Here is a 23,532-nt window from a genome sequence, read left to right as displayed (position 1 = left end):
ACGCCGAGAGGCGGGCAGGGCCGGGCCGGGCCGCCTGGGCCGCGCCGGGAGCGGGAGGCGACGGTACGGAGCTGTGAGATGGTGGGGATCGCGGGAGGCTGCCGGTGTAAGAGCCGCGGAGCGGGGCCGGGCGGCCTGGAGGGGCGGCGGGGAGCTCCGGGCGGGCGGTGGGAGCTGGGCCGGGCGGTGCTGGGCGGAGCGCTGTGCGCTGCTCCGGTGCGGCATGTTCGGTGTGAGTGTGACCGTGTTAGTGCTGCTGGCCCCGGGCAGCGACCCTCATGGTGGTTCTTAAGCCCTCACGGTGGGCCGGGTCGGGTTTGCAGCCCTGGGTTGTGGTTCAACACGGGGCTGGAGCGCAGGGAATGGTGACTGACCCCATCACTGCATCTGCGTGTCTCTGTATTGAACAGTGCGGGTGGGCAGCGAGCTCAGAGCCGCCCCAGGCAGAGGTAGATGGAGTATAGTGCACGATGCTGCTCTCATGGGCTGCACTGTGCCCTCGGGATTGTTTGTACGTTGTGGTTCAGAAAAGCACAGAGCGTGTCCCAGCGCTCAAAGGAAATAAGGGATTCCCTGCATAGTTGCTTGCAGGGAAGCAGCACGCCGTGTTAAGAAGCACAGTTACTGAGCATTCCGAAATGGAGCAGCTGCTGCAGCTGGTAGGCTTTCCACCAAAGTACTCTATTTTGTTCTGAACACCTGAGCAGAGGAGTTCAAAATCACCTGTGGAGGTGATGGTTCCCATTCTTAGAGAAGTGCTAATGAATTCCCTGGTGCTAACGAGTTCTTTAGCTGTCTTTACCCTGATTTAAGCTTTACTCTGTTGTCAGCATGCCGTGCATCTACCTGGTTGCACAGTCGGCCTTCTTGGGGTTGTGTTAAATGTGTGCAAGCCATGATGCTGAACAGCTAAATGCATTGGTTCCTAGTGATCTGCACTAAAGACCACCTTATATCAGTCTTTTTTTGCTCTTTTTTTCCTTGATGCATCTGGAAGCACCTTTGATTGCACTGAGGTGAAAGCCTTTGTCAAACAATTTCCTTTATTCGGCCATTCAGTCTCCCTATATTCAGACTCGTGTTTTTCCAGGTCTCTGTGCAATACACACCTTCCCATCCGTTTTTATCTTGGTGTAGCACTGCGTACATTGCAACTGATGTGAAGTATGAGCACTCAGAGCGTTCAAGAAACACTTAGGTGTTGTACTAAGGGATGTGGTTTAGTGGGGAAATATCACTGGTAGGAGAATGGTTGGACTGGATGATCTTGGAGGCCTTTCCCATAGTGATTCTATGATTGTGGTTCTGTACTCTGCTGGGTTTGGAGCTGTGGGTTTATGAGCTGCAGCTGTAATTCTAAGGTCAAGAAGCTTGCAAGTTTTGCTTGAACGAATGATGGAGCCCATCAACACTGAGTGGCTGAGTTCAGAGCTAAGGACATTCACATTGCAGCGGCTCCAGAATCCTTTTATCTTCAAAGCAGGAATTCACGGAAGCCCATTGAAGTCAGGTGTGCTGAATGGAGGCGCTTCAGCCAGCTTCTGTTAGGTATTGAGGGAAACAGGGCTTTTAAAGTTCACACTTTATTTGCCTCTGAATGATGGAGCTGAACTGCTTTGCATTCAAAGCCGGCAGAACTGAACTCCAGGGAGAAGCTGGGTGTTGGTTATGTTAACATTCGCCTTATCCAAATGAAAAGATTAAAGAGCATTTTTCGGCGTTAGGGAAAGAATGCTCACTCTGCAGTCAGCTCCCACTCAGCTTCGAGATTATTAGAGGTAAGAAAATATCCGAAGTTGCAGTTTTGCATTTAGATTTTGCAGTCCCACTTCATCCCTCCTGCTCAACTGAAGACCTTCTGAGCCAATGATTTCCCAGCATCCACGGTAGCTGTCAGGTGAGGAAATGCAGTTCCCAGATGATCACCAACAAACCCCAAAACCTGTTGTGATGCTTTTCAGCTTTGATCTGATGTGTTAATCTTCTGCCGTGATAAATACCACCACTTGTTGCCCTCCTTTACTGGTGCTGGGACACTTTGCTCACTTCACATCCTTCCTGTTACTTCTGCCCTGCTGTGACTTTGAGAGATGCCTTCAGATGTAGGGGCAGAAACCTGCTGAGCAACAGTTAAGTAGTGTGATTGCAGCAAGCCCTGCCTCTATTGTAATCATTAGCCTATGGATTTGAGGGCAGGAAAAAACCCATCAACATAATATGAAGTTTCTTGACTTTTTACAGATTAGGCTTTTTTTCAGTGAGGTTTCCCTCCCGAGCATCTCTCGCTTCTCATTCTCAGCAGGAAACTTTCCATCAGTGCACGTTTGTGTGTGAGGAGGATGCAAATTGCTGCAGGACTTAGGTTCTCTCTCTTTGGATCCTATAAATCAGTCTTTGCATGTGCTCTACTGTCCTATTTATGAGCCTGCAGCTCATACTGAATTACATGGCAGACTACAACTTACAAACTGCTTGTTCCCTCAGCAGGATACAGACACAAATTAAAATGGAGAAGGGTTGGATTGCTTTATATTCCATTATATTACAGCAAGTGCTTCCTTTGTTTCTGCTGCGTTTAAGTTTTTGACTGACCCCTGTCTTGTTCCCTTACTCGGCATTATGGTATTATTCAGTCTTTTGTCCCAGACTGCTCACTAAATGTGAGCAGTATTTTCCATGGTTTTGAGGCTGAAATTCTCAATATAAGCACTTTTGTGTTTGCTATTGCAAAGACTGGGGTCTGTAGCATGAGAGTTGCCCTAGTCACTCTTACATACCATCTCTCTTGTGCCCAGGAGCAAGCAGTGCCATAATGTTGGAAGGGTGGGCAGGATAGAAGGTCAGGTTGGCTGAGCAGAGTTCTTGTCTAGTTTAGGTGGAAGAAGGAAGTGTATTACCAGTGGAAGTGAGTTTGTGTGACATGAGAGGACTACAGAGATGTTGTTTGCCATTGTAGGAAGAACATATGTGTATGATAAGAGCTCAGTTAGAGTTGAAGCTGACCGGTACATTGGGGAAAAGCAAAAACTGTCTAGTGTACAGCAAGACAAAACCAGAATACATTGGCTGATGGGTTGGGATCAAAGGGTTCTAGTTAATGAGACTGCATCAGGCTGGCAGCCAGTCACTAGTGGGGTTCTGCAGGGCTCTGTTTTCAAAGCAGATTTCTTCAGTTATGTTCATAAAGTTCTTGAGGGCACTTTAAGTTTGTGGGTGATGTTAAACTGGGAAGAGTTTTGACTCTCTTGGAGATTGGGAGGCCTTGCATAGATATCTTGACAAGTCAGAGGGCAGTCCCCAACTGAAGTTTAAGAGCAAGCGCTGGATTCTGCACCAGGGTTGGTGTAACTATGTGCAGAGTTGGGCACAAAGGGCTGGAGAGCAGCTCCATGGAAAGGCAGCTAGAAATAGTGGTCTGTCAAAGCAAGCAGGCTGGAAACAGCCAGCAGTGAAGATGGCTGCTGTGGGAGGAAGGAGTTGCAGTGAGCAAGCTGTATTGGCATCAGCACGGGTTTGCAGAAACCTCATACCTGATTCATCCACTTGCTGTAAGGGAGGGCTCTTTGTCTTAGAAAAAAGACCCCACAGAACTTGAGCGAGATTCTTTAAACCTGGATCCGTTTGCCAGACCCAGGTCAGGAAGTGATTGCACAGAGCCAAACACCAGCAGGTATGACCAGGCTGTAACCTCTGACAAAGAGAAGGTGACCAACACCTCGTGTGCCATGGAGAGGGGAGGCTTCAGAAGACTCAGCTGCAGCCAAAGCATTGTGGCTCAGCTTCCATTGGTGTAGAGCTAAGGCTAACACCAATGAGCCATACTGCTGTTTTATAAGGATAAACACAAAAACGTGCCGTGTCATTAGCAGCTTTACAGATAGGGAACAGGTAACGATGTCTGCTTGGTGCCAGGAATTGAGCAGGCTGATTGCTAGCGCAGGACGTCACTGGTTATTGTCACTGGGCTTTAGCGTCTGCCTGAGAAACGCTGCTGGATTTTATCACTGGTCTCTAGGAAGTGAATAATTAAGATAGAGCTGTAATTTGTTTAAGCACAAATTGTGTTCGTTGCCTTTGTTATCAGCCCAGTGATTTCTACTGTATTATGAGTACAGTCGCTGGGTCTGTTGGGGAGATTCTTAATGTCTTTGAGTATCTATTACAGAGAAATACTTTGTACTTGTTCTGAAACTAATGAACCAGGAAGAAGGGAGAACTGTGGGTCTGCTTTGGCCCTTTGGGATGTTCCATATTAGCTTAAGGCACGTACTGTTTTTCTGTGAGGATCTTGGTCTCAGTTCCTATATGCTGTAAGGCTTAAGGTGTTCTTCCTTGCAGTACTGTTAGGGGGAGGGAAAGGAACTCAAGCTGTCAAAGCAAAGAGTTATTTCTGACTTGCAAGTGAGGATAAAAAGGAGCACGTACTTCAGGTGGAACTCATGTTTTTGACTCTGACAAAAGGACTGGAGTGGGGTATGGGAGCTGAGTACAGTTTCCATCAGCGTGAGCTGCTAAAGCTTCACAGCTGCCTCGAGATGTTACCAGCAGATATCCTCTGATGTAAGAGGTCCCAGAGACAGTGCAGATGGTTTGGAATGGAAAAGGTAGCAGTAACTATTCTTCTTTTTCCTATGGATGTCATAAAATAATAACCTGGCTACTTAACATTGTTGCTATAAGCATTCGCTGGCCTTTCTCAAAGCAGAATAACAGACGTACTGGTTTGCCAGCATCAATAGCAGCTTCTCCCTGAGCTAAACATCCCCTTTTCTGAATCCCTGTGGTCTCCTGGGAGTTGGTCAGCCACTTCTTAACAGTCCACTTAGTCACTGTAGCAGCAAGTTCCTCTAACTGTTACCACTGGGACCAATCCCACCTGGCTTCTGTGTGTGTTTTGTCTAGCCATTTCTGGCATACAGGAGGGTGTAGATCATAAATTACCCCCAGATCCAGAAGTAGCAGTGTGTAAGGGGTTGGCTGTGCCATGACAGAGCAGGTATTGCTGCTGCTCAGCAGATCCGTGACCCTGCAGCCTCGTGCCTTCTGCATCTCTGCCCTGCTCCTCAGGAAGCATGGAAGGGAGAATCTGGTTATCTTGCAGTCAGCATTACTGCCTTGACAGTAGCGATGGGAGTTGTTTTTTCACGCCTTGAGATGTGTGTGGTGCTTATCAGGGTGCTTGGGAGTAACTGTCTCCCTCTGCAGCCCCTGCTGTAAGCATCCCACCTCAAAGTTTTGGCTTTGCTGAGGATCTGTCGCCCGGCTCTGATATGGCACAGCTGTGTAACCTTGACTCAGACTGCTGAGAGAGAGCCACGAGAAACTCTGCAGAGATAAGAAAGATTGAAATTACAGCCTGAGGTCCCTTATGTCGCTTGAGACTCAAGATGGAAAAGAAGAAAAGCTTCCAAAGGGAAGCGAAGGGGGAGGCTGTATGTGCTGATGTACATAGGGCAGAGGGGCTGGGGTTGGTTGGAGCAGTGGTGGCACTGGTGGGACTGGGCTGATGGCAGACAGCAGCTGGGCCCAGGACCTTCTCTGTCGCCTGCTTGCCTGCCAGCAGTGACTCTTTGGGTGCCTTATCAGGAGTGGTGAGCACACAAATGCTTCTCCTAATAACTCATTACATCCCAGCTATCTTCTGTGTGCGTTAGCCAACAAATATTTGCTTTATACTTCTAAGTTCTCGCGTATCCTGCCTCTCTCTGCATCTGGCTGGAGTTGCATGAGTCAGTTGGGCTGGAAGCTCAGGGTGCATCTGCAGGGCCAGATCCTGCAGCATCTTACAGGCAGCAACGTGGGGGAAATGCTCAACCTTCCTTTGCCTTCACACGAAGCAAGGAGGACAACAGCTGCTCCTTTGCACCCCCCTTCAGGGCCAGCTTGGGTCTCTGCAGCCTGTCCCCTCCTCGAGGCTTTTTCTTTGCAGTCTTGTGAGTATTACAGGCAACAAAGTTTCTCGGCTGTGTTCGGGAAGCAAATCTTTCAATGGCTTTTACTTCAGCAGAAAATTATTCCAGCTCTTTTTATTTCAAGGATGTAAACACACACTGCGCGGTGCTTCCAGGTGCAAATGAGGATGGTTTGCCTGGTTTAGGTGATGGCAGGTAATTGCATGCAGGGGGAGGGGGGCAATGTAGTCAGGATGTTAAAACACAAAGTCATCAAATGGCTCCCATCTTCCTCCCCCTCCGGGTAAAGCTCCTTTGCGTCAAAACAGCCGGTCTAGCAGATCTGCAGCCAGAGCCCTCCCTCCTCCCTCAATGGGTTTCGTGGGGGCCAAGAAGCCTCTGATTAATTGTGACTGTAAAGCACTGAACTTGGAGGGGAGATGAAAAACTCTTCAAAATGTTTGCCTCCCTGGCAGCCTCCATGTGGGTTGGTAATTGGGTTTATCTTGTGACATCATTAGGATCTCTGACATTTCCAGCTTAGAAACAATAACTCTCCTTATCCGTCGTCATGTTTTTCTAATTAAAGACAAAGCTTAGTAAATATTTTTTAAATGATTGAATTTCCCGAGTATGGAAAACACATGTTGGGAGTCGGGCACGCAGAGTGCGATGTGCCTTTTCCCATAGCATCCCTTTGAGCATAGGAGCTCAGATAGAGCTTTAGAGCTGTGGGTGACAGGTTTATCTGGGATGATTGACAAGGATTTATAAAGCGGGGGGGATTTACTTAGCTCTCATTGCCCTCCCCCCACCCCACCCCCCCCTCCCGCCGACCCCAGTCTCGGAAATAGGAAATTGGGATCACATTAAACCCTAATTGGTTTGGCTCCAGTAATAGTTCGGGGGCTGCCAAATAGTTAATTTATTGTGTGAGAGTTTGGCCATGTGTTGAGAGGCAAATTTGCTTTAAGCAAGGGATCTTTGTAAACTGTGCCTCCATTCATGTGCCAGGTCCTGTTTACAAGGCGGGGAGGCAGGGAGCGGTGCAGACGGCAGGAGGCTGCTTTCCATGACAATCAGGGCATGGCAAAGGGGGGGGGGGGAACCGAGCAACTGTGCTCTGACATCTCCAGCCCCCCCAGCTTCTTGTTCTTCCTTCCTTTCTCCTCTCCGACAAGCACTCAGAAATAGCTGCATAAAAGAGCTTAAAGTGGTTTTAGCTGGCCTGGACGATAGGCATTTGGAAACTGGCAGCTAGATAAAATGCAGGAGGCTCTCGGGAGAATAAATGCATCTGTGTTGAAGATAACAGCAGGCCTGGGCTGTCACCTCTGAGCGGGGCCAGGTGGGGAGTCCCCGGGGTGGTAAGATTGCTTTTCCTGTACAGCACCAGGAGGGGCTGGGGAAGCCCAGCATTGCTGGCCCTCTTTGTTCCAGCCCTGCTGGGCTGGTGGCTGCGTCACCGCCTGGCTCTGCTGCTGCAAGCTGCTTCTGTTGGACCCGCAGCGTCTCCTGTCCTTGGCTCCCATGTGGCCTTCTGGAAGCTGGGCTCCATCGGGAGAGCTTGAAGTACTGGCAGTCCTTCTTTAGGCTGACCCTTCTTGCCTGAATGGGAGTAAATCAGATCAAAGAGGATGCTGCAGCCTGAGCTGTGGACTCTTGCTCCTAGCGTGGCTCTGGCTTTGTAGTGTGATTTGCAAGCAGCTGTGTGAGGAATAAATTCATGGCTGTAACGTTTTCTTTCGTTTCTTGCTGAGTTAAATAAGAAACTTGATGGCAGAGAGCTTCCAGCTCTGAGGCAACAAACTCGTTACTGCGGTGCTCAGCAGTGCCCTTTCAGTGTAAGCTGCTGTTTCCTTTGTGCGCTTGATACCTGAGGCTCAATATTGTGACCCTTTAATTTTCAGCTGCTAAAATGTGCCGTGCAAGTTGGCTAAAAGGGAAGAGCTCAAAGGGGAATTTGCAATAGTTATGCTGTGGAAGCAGTGTGGTTCTTTGGATATTTCTTAAGTGCTGAGTGTTTAGGAGAAATTGATAGGTAGCAGCAGTGCACTCTTAGCAGTACTTCTCTGTCTGTAACTCTTGCTTCCTGGGATGTAATAAAATCCATTAAGTTCTATTTATGTTCCAAGGCCCAATATAGTAATAGTTTTATTTGGATAATTGTGGCTGTTCTGCTGATAATCAGAAGACTGCAAACTTCCAGCCTTGCTACAAAAGCCAGGCTGCCTATTTCAAGGGGTGCAGTGCTGGCACAGCTGAATGTCCGCCAGTTTCTCCAAGCGAGATGCCAGCTCACCAAAAGGAAACGGGATCAAACAGGGCCTCTATGGGATCCCCGCTGCCCACTCTACCACCTGCTCCTCGGACACCAGCTGTTGTGTCGGGGCTGTGCTGCCCAGGTCTGGCACTGAGGTGCTAGCAGGGTAAGGGCTTCTCTAAGTGCTTTATGGAGACAAATTGGACAGGTATTAAGCAAACAGCAGTTATTTGTTCTGGAGAATATCTTTTCATCCCGAGGTCTGAAAGCAGGTTAAACATTTATCAGGGAGCCACTCCCCACTTTCTCATCTTCTGCTTAGTTTGAAATGCAGCCATTTCTCGGCTCAACTGCTGTAATTACTTTGTAGTACATCGTACTTCCTCCACTTTTGGCAGGAAGTAACGAGGAATGCTGTACTCCACTGCAAGACAAAACAGAGATCAACAACTGGGATTTTCTCAAAGGGCAGGTCTGTCTTCCCTGCCATTAAACCCAAGTTGGATGGGAGCCTTATGCCCATTTCACTTTTGTGATGCAAGTGTGGCTGTTCCAGCACACAGCCCATGTTTATGTGATGATTTAAAGCAGCAAATTCTAGCCAGAAATTCTTTCCAGTTCTTTGCTTTCCTTCTGCTACTTGCTTCCATGTTCACACTACAGATGCCAGTGGATCACCTGCCCGTGGTGAGTAATGACATGAGCCGTGCTTGGCATTGGGCTGAGAAACTGGCACCTTCAGGAAGGTTCTTCCAGAGATGTGATCCTGCTCTCAGGTAAGGAAGTGCTGAAAAACCCCAAAGCCTAATTTGGGATTACTTGTGTCAGCTTAAATACCCACTTCCTCTATGAGCACGGGCACCTGCTGGAGGATATTTTGGTGCTTCTGCCATGGCTGGCTGTTCATACAGACTAATTCTTAGAGAAAGGTAGCATTCCTGACAGTGGTTTCCAGGAGAAAAAAGAACATGGCAGATTGGCAGCAACCATGAAGGAGATTTGTTTAGCAGATACCGGGGGACATTCCCAGGACCACTGCAAAGAGGCAGCAGTTCCGTGCTGTGGAGTAGAGGAGAGATCTCTCACTTTATGCCAAATGTGGTGGCTGTTTAAAGGCCCTGTCACCTCCAGCTACATTCAGAGGAGGGAAATACCCTTGTTCACGCTTGCCTTCCTTTCCTCTGTTCTTTGTTGCCAGGCTAGTCCTCAGCTCTACATGTGTACTGGGAAAGGAGGGTTTAGAGACACTGGCATGCAGCAGGGCATGGTCTGTGGTTCTCATCACTTGACAGGACCAATTTTCCAAGTCTGCCTCTGTCCACTTTCAGATCTTATTTGAGGATGAACACAAGACTGCAAAAAGTTTCCCAGCTTCATGCTTGAAATGCTGTTTGTGTTTTGGTTCTCTTTGGGAACTCTCGGTACATTTGTGTTTCCAGCAGCTTAGTCTGGCTGAAAGTGAGACAGGGTCCAATGTCATCCTGTCAGTTTAATCTCCTGGCTTTCCATGCCAGCTTTCTTGCTAACCCAGGGCTCATTCAAACATTTTAAATATTTATTTGACAAAGGTTTGTGATCACAGCGTTGAGCTCTGCTCTTTGGTTTGCGCTTGTGGATTCTGCATTGCCAATATGAGAAGCAGATGCACTAAAGGAGTGGATAATAGTTGTGATACAGCCCAGCTCTGGAGCTGAAAAGATACAGAGGATGCTTATGAGGTGCAGTACCCTCTCCTTCACAGGTTCTGCTGGTATTGAAGGACCAGCCTGGATGCTGTCCCAGGAGGGCAGCTCATGTGGGAGAGACAACACCTACATACAGGACAAGGCTGGGAGTCCTGTGTGAGCAGGAGAGGAGTGAGATGGGGAGGACCCAATGTCTCAGCTCAGCTTCTGCCCATATAGGAGCAGCAGCTACAACACCCTGTGCTGCTTTCCCTGCCTCTGCGTAGAGCAGCACCTGCATTGCCTTGTGCTGGTTGTGTGCTGGGGTGCTCTTTGAATCAAAGACATTCACAGGCATATCTCCTTCCTTTTTCACCTTGCGTGCATTTAGCTTATTGAACTAACTTTCCTTTGTAGTACTGCTTTTTGAAAGGGGAAAAAGAACTACTTTATTCTAACGCATCTTTTTGTGTGTGAGCGGGTACACGAATATCACAACATGGGTAGTTTGTACAAGTTTGCCTGCTCTCAGTTCTATTTAGATGTTAAATCTTCAGCCACTGCAGCTGCCGTTTCATCAGATTTTATTTTCCATTCAGTAATTACAGCAGTTTCCCTTGAGCCCCATACCTCTAATTAAGAGAGTTAAGTTAGCTATAAAGTTATGGGAATAAAATTAGTTCTGTTTTTATGGCAAAACATGCTTGCAAAAACAAGGCTTGTGGGCTTCATCGCTGCTCCTGCATGCTGTCCATCTCACATCCCTGCCTCTCCTCCATCCTTGCCCAGTGCTGTTGACATCACACAGGCACCAGCTGCACTGGGCTGAGGGCTGTAGCCCTGGGAGCCAAGGCTGCAGAGCTGGGTGCAGGCAGCATGGGCGGGGGGGGGCTACAGCACATTGCAAGGAGCTGAAGGCCAGGACAAGTTCTGGCTCTGCAGAGAGCCCTAAAGGTGTGTGATGGCCAACTCTGTGCTGACTGCTCCTCCAGCGTGGGATGGAGCTGGAGATCAGGGTGAGGGCACTGTAAAGCACAGCTCTGCCATGGAGAGTTGCTGCTCTGTGAATGGAGATGCACCTATCTGCACCTGTTTTATAACACCGAGGCAAAATATTCCAGGCATCCGAATAGTTTATATCCCAGCAAACATATCCTGGCAGCGGGAGCAGGAGTTTCCATCTCATTGAGCTGCTGGCAAAGTCCTGGTAATTCCAGTCACTGATACGGCGTGAGGATGATCCCCACATGGTGGTTGTGTCAGGTCACAGCGTTGCTGCTTTTCCTCAGCGCTGTGTGTGTGTTTACACTTGGAAGGGTGAAACAAAGTGCTGCAATGTCCCTTCTGTGCTGCAGGACCAAGGTACCACGAGGTCAGAGAACAAGTAAGTGACTGAGGGCTATTGTACGGTGAGCAGAAAGTGGCTTTTTGCACCTAGGTTGTAATGAATTGTTTTCAAACATTGTTGTATTTTTCTTAATGCAAATCCTGGCACTGGGTTCTCAGTTTCACAGGGGCTGACTAATAGCAGAAGTGAGGATCACGCTGTGCTGCCTCGGCACCAAAGCAGCTGCAGGTTTCACTCTGTCTCCAGGCCTGTTAGTGGCACACGGAGGGGCTGTGCCCTGCAAGGTGGAGCTGGATGGGATGGCCATGTGCTGGGGCTCCTTCAAGCTGCACATTGTGGCAGAGGCAGCTCACAGATATCCATAGGCATGGGAAACTCGCCTTCAGCATTGTTACAGATTTTATGGTGTCTTGCATACAAGAAAGGGAAGCCTGCTCTGCCTGCCTTGTATTGCGTTACAGGGCTTATGCAGGCACATGCAATTTTCATTTTAGAGGTCCATCATCCATTTCCAGAGAGAAAGGAATGTTTTTAGTGGGGCTCTTATAAAATTTGTATGCTTCATCAAAGGTCCCATTGTTCCCTCCTTAAAACAGGATTATCCCTCTGGGGTTAGACATTCTGCATGGGTCAAGCAAGCGGCAGCACTTTGTTTTCACAGCCAGCTTCTGGCCATGGGGCTGTGCTGGGACACGGGCAAGGAGGAACAGCAACACAGAGCAGAGCTCACCGTGGGACTGGCAGAAGGGTGGCAGTGAAGTGCAGGCTGGGCAGTGCTGCCATGGGGTATGGCACGAGCCAAGACCCATAGCAGCAAGCTGCAGCAGGGCCATTCTGCTGCTCGGCTCTGTGTCCTACTGGCTGTGCTGGGCAAGCAGTCTGCATCCTAATAACCTTGCTAGGTGCAAAAATCAGCACACAGGTGGTCTGGGCTGTGTAGGGGCAGCATATTGTGCCGAGCACTGACATGGCTACAAGCCGGGTAGGAACTGCTGTAACCCTGAGCTGCAGCAGGACCAGGTGTTTGCCTTTAGCTGCAGCTGCTCCATCTGCGGGAACAGGTGGAGTTGTTGGGGATAGTGAGCAAAACACAGCTGGGAAAAGTTAAGAAAAGAGGAATGATGTGCTGCCTCACCTGGGCAGAGCAGCCTGGAGGCAAAGTGCCTGCAGTACACACAGCATGGTGACAGTGTGGGCTCCAGGTGGATTAATGAAATGAAGAGGAAGTAAAGTGTGTATTCCTGAACTGTTGTTTCTTTTTCTGGGCAGCAACGCAGCCAAATCAAATCAACCATTGCAATAATGTGTGCCTTTGCATCTAACCTTGCTTCATAGAAACCTTGCTGGTGAGCGTCTCTTTTTCATCTCTTACTCCCAGTTTTTATTGCTGTTGTTTTAAGTTAGGAGGTGTCTTTTCCCTGAGACTTGTTGTTTATTTTTAATTTGTGCTGTACAATATGAAGATTTTGACTGTTCCAGTTTCACACTGAGCATGGCCCAATTCTGGACTGGAGATAACTCTCCGTGTCTTCCCTGTGTGAGTTAACAGACTGTAACCCTGGGCCATGTACCTCTGCCTCCTTTGCTTTCAAAGCAGCTCTCAACTTCTGTGAGGCTGTTGAGAACTCCTCTCTTTGAACTGGTTGAAGTGTTTCTTATTCCTAGCTTGGTGGGGCAGGCATCATGCAGGCAGCAGAGCTCTGGGGATGGGAGAACAGTCATTGCTAACTGTGTGCCAGTCTCCTCTCCATCACTCTCATCCAGCTGGGAATCTTGTTACTGATGTGGAGCAGGAGCGTGGCTGTCTGCATGAGGTGGGGTGGACACGGTGTTTCTGATGATGCAACATAAACTGTGATAAGCTGTGCAACAGGGCCTACATAAACATGCAGTGATGTGAATGTGGCTTTTTGGCATCCTGGTGGTACATGGGCTGCTTGGGATCTCCCTGCTTTGTGCCTTGCTTCTCTAAGAGGGCTGTGGTCCTTTAGTATCAATAAGGAAGGGGAGAGCGTAACAAGGGGCAGGAGGAGAAAGCTTCCTGCTAATACATAAATATAGGCTTTCACCCTATTTTCTTCAAAGCATGGACTTAAGATGCTAAAAAGCTTTCTGGTTACAGTGTCTCACTGTGTATTTTCTACTGAATTACTGTTTTCCTTCTGGTCTTGGCTTTCCCATTGCTGTATCTTTGGGGCTGGGTGTTTTGGACAAGCAGAGCTCTATGCAGCGCTAGGTTGGGGGCTCCCACATGAGCAGAGCTTTCACCACAGGGTTACAGAGGACAGGAATGCTGGATGTTTTTTTCCTGTAAACTCGTAAACATGAACTTCCTGCTGCCGTGAACTGTGAGTCTGCATGTAGGCTTCGCTTGTGACAAAAACCAAGGGAACGTAACTTCCAAGTCCTCATTCTCACTCACTTCCTGGACCTCCTGGGGCTGTGCACCAACCTCCCGCAGGCAGCAGAGGCAAATCAAGGATCCCGTGGGTGGCTCTGTGCCTCTGCAGATCAGCCTTGTTTTATTTTTCCTTCCTGCAGGCACCCAAATATGGATGCAATCCTAATAGAAGCCACTTGGAGAGTCTTGAAACCTTAATGACTCTAGAATGGTGTTTCCTCACTTGTTTTCTTGTTTCATTTCTCCTACCACAGAGCTGATCTTTGGTGGCAGGGAATTAACCCTCCCACATCCAAAGGGGATGTTTCTGGGTGTTGCACTAGCAGCTGTTTGGCTTTGCATGTTGCCACAGGTGTTGCTTAGCCCTGCTTTTGCTCCTGCCTGCACGGGAAATCCAATGAGGGAGCATAAAGCTGACGGTTTTCACCTTCTGCACTTAATATCTTGCTCTTCTGCATTTTGTGCACCTCTTGGTTCCAAGGCCAGTAGCAGTGCATTGTACAGCTCCCCGTGCATCTTGGTTTTTGCTTGGTGCATCACTGGGCTGCTGCAGTTGGATGCAGGCACTGTGCAGCACTGCTGGGGCATGTGTGTGCCAGGGAGATGGTGAAGGCAGGCTGTGGAGCAGAAATAAGGTGAAAAGGGAGACTGAAAGCATGGAGTGAGAAGGGGATCTGGAAAGGAAGGAGGAATGGCTACAGGACATGAAAATGTGAATAGAAAAAATGGGAGCAAGGCGCATGCAACGGGCTGGAAGGTAAGGAGGAGGATCTGGATGCAGGCTGAGCTCTGTTAATGAGCCTCCTGTTCATTAATATTTCTTCACACTGCAGCACCAGGCTGTGGTTGTGATCCAGCCGCTCTCCTCCTGCTTCCTCTGGCTGCAGCCCCCTGCCTGAGGCCCCTGCACAGCCCTCCCATGGGCAGCACTCAGCAGTGGGCAGGAGGGCAGCGCTGCACTATCCTGCTCAGATCGCTCCCAGCTGTGCCCACATCAGCCTGCGTGGAGCCAGCAGAGGAAACTCAGATACCAGCCAGGCGTGGATTGCTGCACTGGGGCTGGCTTTTGTGTTCCCCCCCCCCCAGTCCACCCTTGTGGGCCAGCTGACAGCTGAAGAGGAGCTGACAAGTACAGGCGTTGGGAAGGAACATGCTGAAGGAAGAAAAAAAATCTACAAACCAGAAGGGAAGTTGCCGTTTAAACTGTGTGGTTTGGGTTGTTTGGTGGGGCTGGAAGGGAGGGAGCCCCACTCAGCACTAACCCTGCAGACCAGCAGAGCTCTGGCAGCAGCTGGAGAGCACGGCCTGAAGCCCTCAGCCAGGGGCTTTGATGGGATAAAGGGGTAAAACAGAGTGGAGGACTTGTTTGTAAGCCTTGTGGGCATGGAGAGGTGCTACCACAGGTCCCATCAAGGCAGCACAAGGAGCATGTGTGCCATGTGCACCTACTGTGCAGGGCAGTGCCTGCAGCTGCACTGACCGTGGGGTGCAGGGAAGGGAAATACATGGTGGAGGGGGAAAGGTTGTGTGAAAGTGGTGTGAAACCAAGAAAGAAAAGCAGCTCCTGAGTGAGAACATTGTCCTGGAGGGGGAAAGCTGATGGGAGGAGGGCAGGAAGAGCCAGTGCTTAATGGCCCTACCATGGGGGGGCTTGGGGTCTGCTGCCCTTGTGTTATCAGTCATAGTTTTGATTGTAAATGCTGCCCTTCCTGGGATGAGAGCAAAAAACACACACTGAGGGCTTGCAGACCCTCCTGCTGGTCCCAGGACAGGCTGGCTGCTGGTTCCTGCGTGGCTGCCCAGCAGCAACTGTCCCCAAAGCTGCCCTTGGAGGGGTTGTGTATGTGCCTTGTGACAGCCCTCAGCTACCCAACAGGGCTGTTATTGATTTCATACCTTCTGACCTTGCTCTTTGGAAAACATTGTCAAGCTGCAAAGCTGTTGAACTAGACTTAATCTACGGGATTTTTTTACTCTATTCAGCTGGGCTTACTCAGTTTTTCCATATTTCCACGTTTGGTTTTAATACCCGTGACAACTATGGACGGTCTCCCCCATTATTTTGGATGGACGTGGATGTGCTCAGAGGAGCAAAGCTGCTTTTGCCTGAGTCCTTATCCCTTCCTCCTCCTGCCGTCAGTCAGCAGCCATAGGTGATGCTGCAGGAACTCTTACACATTGGTGAGGTGATATGATTAGCTTTACTCGACTAATTAAGCTTGTTAACGTGATCTGCCACCTGCTAACTTGATGAAGGTATTGAAAAGAAGATATTTGTTAAATGTGATAAATTTGGGAGGGGAGCAGCCTCTGAGGAAGGCACAAAGGTTGCTGATGAGACATCAGACTTGCTGCCAAACCCAGGCCTGGGGGCGGAGGAGGAGATTCCCGATTGGTTTCCATTGGATTCCAGTTAACATGAATTTACAGTTTCCATTCAACTTGATGGATGGCTTTGGCCACCTCTGTGTGCTTGGATTTATTTTCTGTGCAGTGGAAAGTGGTCAGCCCAGAAATGGCACAGGTTTCCTGGGCTGCCATGAGCGCATGCTGAGCTTCTTCCCAAGGTAAGAGCACGGTGGGCAGAAAGCAGAGCATCAGTGGTCCCAAAATACAGTGGCATGGAAGGGAAGTCACAGGGAGTTCACATCCCTTGTGCTCTGCAGGAACAGGCTGTGATAGACATGCAAATTCCACTGCAAACTGGAAAAATTCTTCAGATTTCCCCACTTTCCTCAGAAACCACATTGAGCAGCAGGTATCAATAGCTCCCACTGTTCAAACTTTGTTTGCATCGTTCTTTCCATGGAACATTGCCGTGAGAAGAAAGCAGCAGCACATTGACGTGGTGAGTCGGGGAAAGCAATTTCCCTGCTGCTCCTGCTGGCTGGACTCGCTCTTTCCATTGTGCTGTCCATGGGTAGAAGGGTCTGGGTTATGGAAGCTGGTGTGATGTGCATTCCAGGGGCTGGCTGCCTGCTGTGGGTTACACAGATAAGCTGCTCGAGGGCAGTAGGTGCTGTGGCTCAGGGCCTCAAAACAGTGCTCATCTTGCCTTGCTCCCATTGGGAGTAGTGCTGGATGGAAGCTTGGTACAGTGCGTGCTTGCCATGGCACCAAGTTCACCCATCTCTAATTAATGTGACTTGAAGACCAGTGCAACTGGGCACAGCTGTCTGCATTGTCTGTACCCTGGCAGAGCAGACAGGAGCAATGTGGTCCCAGTGCTTGGCAGCTGTGGGGATGTTGGATTTGTGTACCAGCCAGGCTCTGGCAAGGCAAAGAGTGCATGGATTGTCATGTTTATAAACAAATCCTTGTAGCCATGCTTGGAGTACTGGAAGTGACCTGAGATTTTGAAACTTCAGGCTACTTTAGGTTGTAAAAATAGGGATTCATTTGGACGTGTGGTAGCAAGCAGTAATTCTGACCCAGATATCATCACACTTTTGTTAAGTCCAGTGTCTACATTGAGGTGCTTGCATTAAAATAAGGTTAAAGAAAGGGGGTTGGGGTGCCTGTTAACCTGCCCCATTTAGCCCCTCTGGCCCAGCTGAGCTGGAGGGCTTTGGTGACACCATGGGTCTGTGGGCCACTGAGCTGCAGGGGAACAGGAGGATGGCAGCAGTGTGAGGGTGCAAGGGGCAGGACATGGAGAGGCCCTAACAAGAGATGTTCATGTGGGAGCAAGTAAATACCTACCACCTGTGCACTAACAGAGTGCAGGGTTCAGCTCGTGTCATTTCTGGATTTGGAAAATGAGAATCCCTTGGATTTGGACAGTGGCAGCTCTTGGTTCAGTGCTGTCCTGGTGAGGTACGTAGGAGTCTGGCTGGTGAAGGAAGAGCTAGAACTGCCTGCAAACGCTTCACCAGGATGATATTGCAACCTGAACCTGCTGCACTGAGTTCCTCCTGAGCGCTTCACATCCACCTGTGTGCTCCAATGCCCAGACTGCAGAGTGGGATATTATCTACAAGCAAAATTCCAACACCAGTTCTGCTCCTCGGGTGGGATGTGGGCAGCTGTGCTGCTGTCAGTGGGGAGGGGGCTGTGTGTGTGTGTGGCAGAGCCACCAGCACTGCGTTAGGGCACAGCATAGTCCTGCAAAGGGATGTCCAGCAGCTTTCCCATACACGCCTGCAGCCCTTGTGTGTTTCAGTCCACCTATAAACCATTCAGGATTTACATTTTGCTTTAACACTTCCTCTTCGATCCCGGCTAATACGTTACACATTTAATTGCTCTTCCTTTGAATTTTCCAGCCCTCATTTGGGTAACCCTTGCAACATCGGTCTCTCGTTATCTCACTGCTGCCCCTAATTGCTCCCACATGCCGCCTCGCAGACTCCACGGCGGGGGCTCACGGGGGAGCGCAACGAGCCATCAGGAGCCAATTGATTGGTGACTTTATCCACCGGCTCTAAAAGAGGCGCAGGCTCCTCCCGGGCCGTGATTTACAAGCAGGGGCTCAGCGTTGCATACGGAGGAGCGGGTGTCCCTCGGACCCGAGCCACGTCCCGTGCGGGGCGGTGCTGGCAGCTGGCGAGGCGCCCGGCGGAGCGGAGCGGTGCGGGCAGGAGCGGGCGCTGCGAGGTGGGAGCCGGGCGGCTCGGCGGGACCTCCCCATCTGGGAACCATCTGTGTTTCCCTGGAACCGGACAGGCGGCTCCAGGCAGTGAGAAATCGCAGATGTGAGGGACCTGACACATGTCCAGCTAATGAAAGGAGAAGGAAGGCTGGGCTCAGCCTGCGCTCCCAGATTAAGAGCGGTGGAGGAAGAGCCGTTTTTTATTTATGTTGCAGCAAAACGAGGTGTATTCAACAGCAGCTGGATCGCACTAAGCTCACCGCATAGGGTAAGCCGGCTGCTTCGGAAGGAACTAGGGGGGCTCGTGCTGCTGGGGAGGCTGCGGGGCACCCCCAGCCCGTGTACAGGCAGCAGGAAGGGGGAGAAACTTCCATGGGCGCGGGAATCCTGCAGCTGAAATAACATGGAGCCAGGGCAGAGCTGCAGGGGGGCTCGCTCTGTGCTGCCGTGGAGTGGTTTCAGCTTGATTTGGTTTGATTTTTATTGCCTTTTTCCTCTTTCCTTGTATTTCTCCTCAGCACAGGGCTGTGGGGTTGGTGTTTTCAGGAGGAGATGCAGAGCTGGGGAGGTTTTTTGTGTGCTTTAGCAAAATGCGTTTTTTTTTCCTTGCTGTGCCTCGTCTCGCTCTGGTTTGTGCATGCAAATATTGAAGCTGGGGGGAAACCTGCAGAGGCAGATTTGTTCCGTCAGCCCCCAGCCCTCCTCACTCCCCTGCGCTTTCTCCTTCCTCTGCATTGTGGCAGAACGCTCCTTTTTGTCTCCTCGCGCAGCAGCCGATGCTCCCGGCATGTAAATCTGCGGATCGATGTGGCACAGGAGCGCACCTCCCTGCCCTGACGCTTCCACTGCCGGGGCTGCAGCTGCTGCATCTCGGCTCCTGCTTCACTCCGTTGCAATGTGACATCTTCCAAACCTGCCTTTTCCCCTTGGTTTTGGGAAGGCTGGGCAGTTGTAGACTCTCCTGTGCAGCAGCCAGCTGGGAGCACCCCCTCCAAGGCACTCTGTGTTCCCTCACTAAGCGTTGCTTTCTCTTGGAGTTTGCAGAGGGCTGGGATGTACTTTTGTTGTTGGTGGTTTTTAATACAATTCTCAGTCTGCTCAGTGTCCCCAGGAGAGCAGTGGCTGCATGAGCTGAATGCTTCACAGCAGCACAAAGGAGGAAATAGGAGCAGAAAAGCTCCGACATGGCTGTGCAGTGCCCAGGGGCAGCACCCTGTGCTCCTGACCAGCAGCCTTGGGGCTTTGCCCAGCATGTGAGCACTGCTGGCTGCAGGAGCAGCTGCTCCGGGGACTCGGGAGCAGGCAGAAGTTTTGTTAACATCGGGGCAGTGCAATTGGGCCATTGAGCAACCTAAAGCTTTGGGCTCTTGCACAAGTCCTGGGGAAAACTTTCCCACTGTGGGTTCTGGAGAAGGAAAAACGAAGGGAAGGATTTGGGGTGTGTGAGGAGCTGAGCGTGGTGATTGGGATGGGGGTGGCTTGGAGCTTGGTGGCTGGTTGTAGTACTTGTGTAGGGGTGAGGTGGCAGCTCTGAGTGCAGAGCACAGCTCTGAAAACTCTGGTTTTCAGTTAGAAATGGAAATAGTGTTCTGATTTTTGAGGGCTATTGAGGCTTCATCACAACAGTTGTAAGTCCCCCACCAGGTGCCTGGAGCTGTCCCAGTTCTACCAGCCAGCAAACACTGCTGCCCAGGGACCCTGGGTGGGAAGCTGGGTGATGAGGACAAAGCAGAATTAGATTGGGTGAAGAATGACTGCAGGAGAGCACAGTGAGCAGAGGGTCTGAGGGGTCTGCAGAGATGGGGGAGTTGCTAAAAGCAAGGAGAATAAATTGTTAATCTGAGAAGTGTGTTATGCAGAGACTGCCCAAGGGAAAAGAGCAGGAACTCAGTTCAGTACGAGGGCCACAGTGGTGCTGTTGTGTGGGGTCCAGCATCCCGTGATCTCTGCAGGCTGCCCTGTTTGGGTAGATGGGGGTTTGTGAAGCTAACAGATCCAAAAAGCCCCTTTGGGATGGGGCAACTAGGGGCCCTCTGCTTTGTTCGGCTCTGTTTCTTCAGGGTTTGGAGGAGAAAGAACCAAGATCTCTGTGTGTGTGTGATGTTTATAGGATGTCTGGGTAGCTGGATGGAGTCATTTGAGGTCTCGTGTGTAAGAGGTTTAAAGCAGCATTGACTGGTGTCTAACATCCGAACTTGAGCTGGTCATAATCTGTTGCTGCTTGGGTTTGTTCCACACAACAAAAGAGCTGACTTACCACGATGTTGCAAGCTTCCCTTTATGGCACAGCAAGTCCTTCTGTGCAGGGCTGTGGTGGCTTGGACACAGCTTGGTCCATGGAGCAGCAGCAGTGCAGCTTTCCAGGAGCCTTTAAACTTCTCTGCAGTGGAGCCTTAATTCAGGTGGCATCTTGGGAGCAGTTGTTGACTTGATGAGCAGCACAAACCTTGGTCCGGGAGCAGGAGGTGCTGCTCTCATTGCTGCGGTGCAGGATGGAGGTTTGGGCTCAGCCTGAGCCCGATGTGACTTTCTGTCAGCAGACCCTCGGGCCTTTCCAGAGCTTTGTGTGTCGAGGATAATGGCAATTTCAGAGGTCTCCAAGCATTTTAAAGTCGAACTGCCATGGCTTTGGTTGGCTTTGTTCAGTGGCATTTCTATAATGGAGCTGGAGGTTTGTGGCTGATCTCACTGCTGGCGAGGAGCGAACCTCCCCTTGCATCCATCCCTTCCAAGGGACCTGGCAAACCAACGCAACGCCGCCGTTATCGCTTTGCACTGTGCTCTCCCCAGAGGGGCAGGACAAGGTGTGCGGTGCTGGCTGCAGCCTGGCAGCCCCGACCTGTTGCTGCTCCAAGCTGTGTGCCCTGGGCGCGGGGTGGAACAGATGTGCGGCGCGGTGCCGCGTGCCGGCCGTGCTGCAGCACCAGGTGCAGCCATTGTTCCCATCGGGGCCATTCAATGCTCTGGGCGGCTGCGCCCCGCGCGCTCCCGCATTGTTTCCCATGGAAATTAGCATTAAAAACCCATCCGAACCCCCCCCTTCCATGTCCCTCAACTGCAGGTGACTGTTATTGGCCCCAGCTGCCACCCTCGTGCTTGATTACTTCCATATGGGGTTGTGGCAAGAAGTAGGATCCGCTCATTGATTTTTATTTTATTATTTATTCCCCCCCTCCCCACCCCGCGCACACGCTTCAGCACTCCCAAAGAACAATGCCTTGAAATCTATTAAGCCCCCCAAAGGGCTCTGCATCCCAGCCACCGTTACCGCTGCGATGACCATTTTACAAGCAGAGCTAATTACACCCTCTCCTGCCTCCTTCCTTTCTTCACCCCCCACCCCATAAATGTAAAATAGCCAGAGGGCACTTGGCAGTAAATTAAATCTTTGCGGTGTCCTGAGAGGAGGTTCTTTGCTCTCAGGATGGAGTCTGCTGCTCTTTGGATGTTTGTTGGGGTTTTTATTGTTAACCGGGATATAGGAAAGTCATCTCCCTGGCACTATGTTGTTAAGCAGACCAGGATAGGTTGGGATGGGGGGGAAAGAAGACTAAAAAAGGAACAGGTTGGTTGTTAATTCGTGGTGTGGAGAGGAGGTGGGGGGAAAACTGTGCAAATAGAGATTGCAGAGCGCTGGGAACTGAGCGGCCTTCTAACAGCATGGTTCATAAGAGGGCAGCAGGCTGCAGCCAGACCCCAAACCTCTGATGGGTTTGTCACCAACACGGAGCACTGTGGGGATGTGTCTGTCAATGCCATCTTGTGATTCAGGGATAGATCTGCTCCTGTGGAGCAGCTGCTGCAAGGGGCAGGGTGGGAGCTCATCCTGAGAAGCAGTGCATGAGCTGCCATGGGACAGGCAGGTAAGCACAGCTGGTTCTGTGGTGTTGGAGCCATCAGGTACAGCATCCCACATGCCCTAATGATACAGATGACCAAGTTCAGTGACTCTGGAGGCTGGGCTGTGCACCTCTGTGGAGTGTTGATGGGTTAGATCCTATATCCTATGGGAAATAGGATTCCTTCTGGCCTCCCAGGAGGAGTTTGCAGAGCTGCAGTGGATGGGGTTTGTGCTGGGATGTGCTCCCATTGATTTATGTCCAGCATAGCACTGGGTGACATTCCCCAAAGCACCCAGAGATGAGTTGCCACCCAGAGCTGCAGGATGGCTGGAGAAGAAAGCCCTGTAAGCCTTTTTCTTTCCTCCAGATGAGATCAGTCCTTAGAACACCACCCCAGCAGTGGCAGAACGCTGTTGGGATGCTGGGGATGCTCGTGTCTCTAGACTTGCTTTCTGTCCCAAGCCCAGCACTGTGGGTTAGGCTGTAGGTTGGGCCACTTCTACATCTCCTGCCTTCAGGTGAGTGCCAGGAGAGGGTCTGGCAGGACAGCAGCCTCATGCGATACACTGAGCAATTCTCCTCAGACTTGTTTTAAACCCTTCAAAGTCAAATCTCAAACTTCGGGGGTTTCTTCTCCCTAATTAAATTAGCAGGCCATATGGTGTTTACTGTGAGCGCCTGCAATATGGAAGGAGCTGCCTCCTGGATCACTTTCTTTTTCAGAAGCTGCTGCTTTACCTGATGTCACTGTTCTGAAATGTTCTTTTCAGCAGCAGGCAGGAGGGGTCACATCAGCCCCTTGGGCTGTCAGTGTCACCCTTGGAGCAGGGGTTGAGCTGAGCCAGGACCTTCCCTTCTCATACAGACCCCTTTGTGTTCTCCCCATGTCCATGCTGCTCATGGCAGTGTACAGAACGTAGCTGGGTTTGGTGTGTTGTCCCATACAGGTGATGATTCCTTTAATGATCTTGGAGCTGAAGAGCATCTCAAGGTTAGGGGGAGGCTGCTTATTGCTTTCGCAAAGATTACAGCTCCTTACTGAGCCATTGCTGTGTCAGAAATAGGTGAAGCTGAAAGTTTTGGGGCTCTGCTCTTTGTTAATGGAGTGTTTAACAGCGGTTACTTTGCTTGTGGTGCTTTTATCCATACGTGGAAGCTGGAGGAGGAAGTAAAGACTCAGAGGGAGTCAGTTGTTGGTCTGTTATTGGACCTTTGTGTTTAGGTGAGGAGCAACGCGGGGTAGGAGTCTCCAAACCTCCAAGAGGAGTGAAGGAATGAAATCTGAGTTTGCTGCCTGCGTTCAGCTGCTCCAGCTCCATTAGTAGGATTTTGGTAAGCATCATTCCTGCGTGCAAGTGGACTTTGCCATGAGCACATCCTGCAGTGCTGGATGTTAACCTTGCCCTGCAGCCTTACTGATGGATCTCTCCTGCAGGGCTCGTTAGCTTCAACCATGCTCTGTTCATCCCAGGGTACCTGAGCCCCCCTGTCAGACCCATGTGTTGCCTGCTGAGAGCTGCCATGTTAGTCTA

General features: G+C 50.5%; 1 protein-coding gene across 5 annotated transcripts in view; it reads left to right on the top strand.

The window, feature by feature from the left end:
• The window catches only part of CBFA2T2 (CBFA2/RUNX1 partner transcriptional co-repressor 2), a 39,734-nt gene continuing 16,202 nt past the window's right edge, over window positions 1–23,532 (top strand). Inside the window, exons 1-2 of one of the 5 annotated variants that reach the window (XM_085519516.1) lie at window positions 1–63; window positions 8,818–8,930. Coding sequence is in view for 1 of the 5 variants with exons in the window: in XM_015881375.3 (XP_015736861.2) it covers window positions 79–106 (28 nt within the window). In the remaining 4 variants the exon portion in view is untranslated. Of the gene's footprint in view, window positions 107–8,817; window positions 8,931–18,015; window positions 18,427–23,532 lie in introns of those variants that run through there. The other 4 variants (XM_015881377.3, XM_015881375.3, XM_015881378.3 and 1 more) reach the window with 4 other exon arrangements.

Source organism: Coturnix japonica, chromosome 19 (genome assembly GCF_054131305.1).
Source record: "Coturnix japonica strain WE chromosome 19, WE-NBRP24, whole genome shotgun sequence".
In the NCBI taxonomy this organism is placed as follows: domain Eukaryota; kingdom Metazoa; phylum Chordata; class Aves; order Galliformes; family Phasianidae; genus Coturnix; species Coturnix japonica.
Note: the sequence above shows the minus strand (reverse complement) of the source record. Positions and strands in the feature narration are given on the sequence as shown.